The 4,781-nt window shown below is 35.3% G+C and overlaps 1 gene segment (V, D, J or C); it reads right to left on the bottom strand.

Moving 5' to 3' along the window:
* Window positions 1-1,026: 1,026 nt before the first annotated feature.
* LOC101994814 lies at window positions 1,027-1,717 on the bottom strand. The segment is given in 2 exon segments: window positions 1,027-1,430; window positions 1,634-1,717. Coding segments are annotated over 2 exon segments (453 nt in total).
* Between the last annotated feature and the right edge of the window lie 3,064 nt (window positions 1,718-4,781).

Here is a 4,781-nt window from a genome sequence, read left to right as displayed (position 1 = left end):
TTTTAAGGGATGTCTTGTTCAGACTAAATATAAGGAGAAGGCCTTGGTCCTACCTCAAGGTGATGTGTCAGTGTATGTTGACTCCCAATGAAAAGCCTTCCTTTCTCTGAGGAATGGAGGTAGTTAGAATAGGACAATTGTGGGTGTAGCAGGAGGAAGAGAGGGAGTCCCAGAACTGGGATAGATATGTAAAATAAGAAAAAGACATTTAGATAAATAGGCTAAAATACAAAAAAGAAATACCCAACTGAGTACAATGAATTTATTTCAAGAAAAGATTTTTTTTTTTTGGTTTTTCGAGACAGGGTTTCTCTGTGGCTTTGGAGCCTGTCCTGGAACTAGCTCTGTAGACCAGGCTGGTCTCGAACTCACAGAGATCCGCCTGCCTCTGCCTCCCAAGTGCTGGGATTAAAGGCGTGCGCCACCATCGCCCGGCTCAAGAAAAGATTTTAAAGGGCAGCAAGATGCATTGGATGGCAAAGACACTTGCCACCAAACCTGATGTTAAACTTGTCTTTGATCCCAAAACACAAAGGACAAAGACACAATCATGGCCAAGTGTCCTCGGACCTCCACAACTATGCTGTGTCAAACATGTAAATAGAGACAAACAAATGCACACTCGCACAGATACAGAAAAGACTATTTAATTAACTAACTTGTAATAAAACTAAAATAATCTAGGAAAGGAAAAGAAAATAAGAAATAGAGACCAGTAAAATAATAATATATCACCACAGAATACAGAAAAAGAACAAAAATATTTTTTCCTACACTTCAAAACCCATGCCATCATTATTGTTTCTGCCCATAGCATCTTGTGATTGTCACTGAAAGACCGACAGTATAAAAGATAAATCCCTCCTATTTAAACAGCAGAGTTTGTGGAATAGAAAGATAGTATTAAGTTCTTTGCAACATTTTCATTTAAAGGTATTTTCATACCTAAAGATATAAGAGACATTGATCCCTTCATGTTTTGCTGGGCTCTTCAAACTTTTACATTACTGTTTGAACACACCAGCCTCAGGCATCAGGGGGAAGTGTGCAGGTACAGGGCTGTGTGCAGGCAGCTGGTGTGAATCTCAGAGGGGTTCTTGTTGGAGGCTGAAGCACTGTGGGAGGATTACTGAAACCCTGCTGGCAGTAGTAATCTGCCACATCTTCAGCCTGAACACTGCTGATGATGAGAGCGAAATCTGTCTCAGATCCACTGCCTGTGAAGCGATCAGGGACCCCAGTGTACCGATTGGATGCATAGTAGATCAGTAGTTTAGGAGCCTGCCCTGGTTTCTGCTGGTACCAAGCCAAGTAATTATTGCCACTGTATAAAAGACTCTGACTGGACTTGCAGCTGATGGTGACCTTCTCTCCTGCTGACACAGCCAGAGAGGTAGGAGACTGATTCATCACAATATCTGCACAGGCACCTGTAATCAGCAATAGAAAATGATGATGCATAATATGAAAAAACAAGAAATAGTACTAGTCGTAATTTGTGATTTAATATCATTTTAATGTCATATTGTCAGAGTATTATTGTGTAAGAATGTTCTGTCATAGCACACATTGTTAATTTCTTATATGCAAAGAAGTGACTCTAAAAAGATTATAATACTTTTGAATTTCTCACCAGACACCCAGAGCAGCAGGGACATGATAACCTGGATTTGTGATACCATCTTTCTCCTTCTGTCTCTCTGATGTATCTCAGTTCTCATTCAAAGGGCTTACTTAGTCTATAAATTCTAGGAGGTTGGGTTGAGTTGGAGAAGCCTATGCAAAGCAGTCATCAAATACATAAGGAAATGCTTGGGCAGTGTGTATGAGTAATTGGTGTCAACCAACAGGGAAAAATAACATCATGGGGAGTGTGTGCAATCACTGAATGCTATCGTCTTACAGTACTCAAACATAAATCAATTAGGCACTCTAAAAACAATTTTGGCTTAAAATCCATGATATTTTTAAATCAGTTTGTTTTGAAGAAATGTTAGATATAAAAACTATCTAAAAATAACAATTAATGTTTAACAAAAGAAATGATAAAGTATGTTAAAAAAATCACAACAAAAGAAACTTAGAGTAAAGAACGTGCAATGAAAGGAAGAAATGGTGGAGGGGGAAACAAAAAAGGCAGAGCGAGAAAGGGGGGGAAGAGAAAGAATTAAGGCCAAACTTATTTATTTTTCCCTATCTGTATAACCACTCTTATACAGAGGACAATGAACAGTGCCTCAGACAGCTCAGAATTCATTCTGTGTAAATGCTGGAGAACATTATTAACACTGAGATGAGAGAATCTTAAATCTCAAAGCAATGATACGCCCTGCAGAAACAAACAAGTGTCACGTGCACAACTTAGGGAACTGAAAGAAGATGATAAATTTTTGGAAATAGAAGAGGAAGAAAACAAACTTGATTTTTTTCAAAAGGTCTTTGCTGTAGTCTAATATTTACCAAGAGTGTTTATTTGAAAAATGCATATTTTAAAATAACTTACAATTTAGCAATATTGAAACTGGGTGAAAATGGTCTTGCTAAAATAGTGAACACTAAAAAATTCTCTCCAGAAGGAAACAGAGTCATCCTAAATCAAGTAATAAGCTTAGAGAGATCAATAGACCACAATACCATACATTGATGTTATAAATAAAAAATATTTGAGTTTGAATGAATATTAGAAGCAATAATAGAAATCACGGAACACACCTGGGCTTTATGTTGGTGAACTCTGAAAGAATATATAAAAAGTAAACTATTAACCCAGTATTATGTATAAATTTCAAGAAACAGAAAAATAAATAAATAAAACATTAAGGTAAGAAGTTAAGATTAACATCTTTAATCTCAGAACTGGAGAGACATAAAGAGTAGGATTATACATTAGAGGACAGCCTGGGGTCCAAGTTCTAGGCCAATCTAATCTGTGCATGGTGACAATCTTTCAAAATATGTGTTACTAATCAAGTACTTGCAAGGTAGATTAGACATTTGATATAGAAATCATAGTAGTTATTTGACATTAACATTTTCACATTAATCAAATATAATTAGAAATTAAATATGGTTTTAGGTAGCACATATTTCCCATTTATTTGCATAAATTGTATAATTTTATACATCTATCTTTCATGTAAAATGATAAATTATTTCTGATAGGCATATTCTGATCTCATTTCTCAACTTCTAACAGTATCATAAGAAAAAGGTAAGCAGCATGTGGATTAAAGAAGTTCCCAATCTCAGGGTCAAAAATATAACAGATAAGTAACTCTGCTCCAGTCAGAGTCTAAGTTGTGCTATGCTCTGGATCTTTGGAGAAGTTTATACTTGGCTTTGTGACAGTTGCAATGAGATAAGATTGTGGATTCATATCATTTAGTGCCGTTTATTCAAATAGGACACTTGGGGACTGGGTTATATAAATCCAAAGGCTTCTTCAGTTAAACATGTATTTTCACAATATGTAAGGGAAGAACATGGAGATTAAAAGGACAAAATTCTCGTGTTCTATTGCGAATAGTAGAAAAAGCCATAAAATCTTTAGTTACTGCTTTTTCCCCAAATCTAGTTTCCACTCTTGTGCATTAGATTGCTTGGGCTGTGATTAAAAGTGAACTAACTTCAAACCTATTGGGTGAAGAAAACAATGATTAATTTATTCCCAGATTTGGAGCCAGAAAGTCTGATGTTGATGACATTAGCTCATGGCACACAGCACCCTCTTCCATGAATGCCACTGTGAATGAAGGCCCAGGGAAGACATATTTCATCCTAAAAATCAGCATAATAGAAAATGAGGAAGTTGCCATTTAAAATGGTGTAAAATTAATGCTATCTCCACCTACAGTACAATATCCTAAAATGTAAACTCCCAAAATAGTTACTTCTATTACATGTTACTTTACAATGGACCATCATAGAAAACTGTCTGAAATTGTATGAGAGTAAAAAACCAGCATATTACAGATGAGTTCTATACACCATGAGAAGAAATGCTTCACCCAGGCAAAAACTTAATCGTGCTTTCAGCTCCACCACCCTCAGAAGAGATTTGTGAAGCAGACTAATAAGCCTTCTCCGATCTCTTCTTAATAAATGCGTTTAACTGAAGGTAAGGAAGTCGATTCTAAGTATCAATAACCTGGGTTCTTGTGAAGTTGGTTAGTGATTTCTACATGGTTTTGTAATTTGTGAATTATTATTTTTGGCAGTGAGTTAGAAACCAAAGTAAAAAATATAAAATCATTTATTTTGAATGGTGAATTAAAATAAATTAACGTTAATAAATTAAAATTAAATTATAAAAGTGACAATAAGTTATAGGAAGACAGCAGAAAGAGGAAGTAGTATATGCTGCTGGAGGGACTTCAAACTGTGCAAATACTGTAAACTTCAGTATAGAGGCTTCTCAGGGTAACATCAAATAACCAGATGATTTAATAACTTCTGCACTATGTAATTTTCTGAAACAGATGTAAGTCATCTTAGAAGAGACATATTTCTACATACATTTTTTAACTTCATTGCTCACATTAGTCAGAACTTAAATCAACCCAGTGTCTTTTAGCAGATGAATGGATAATAAAAAGGGGCAAATGTACAAAGAGGTTTTTATTCAACTATAATGAATATGAAAATCACATAAGTGTGTTAACTTTTCCTTTGTGACTCAATATATACATTTGATTCAGAAAAGACTCCCTGCATACATGAATAAATAATTTTTTCCTGTTTTTGTGATTGGAATTCAGCCAACTTCTCATCCATGCTGATTA

The sequence above is a fragment of the Microtus ochrogaster genome (genome assembly GCF_000317375.1).
Source record: "Microtus ochrogaster isolate Prairie Vole_2 chromosome 14 unlocalized genomic scaffold, MicOch1.0 chr14_random_3, whole genome shotgun sequence".
Classification (NCBI taxonomy): Eukaryota; Metazoa; Chordata; class Mammalia; order Rodentia; family Cricetidae; genus Microtus; species Microtus ochrogaster.
The sequence above is the reverse complement of the archived record's forward strand: the minus strand, read 5'-3'. Positions and strand labels throughout refer to the sequence as shown.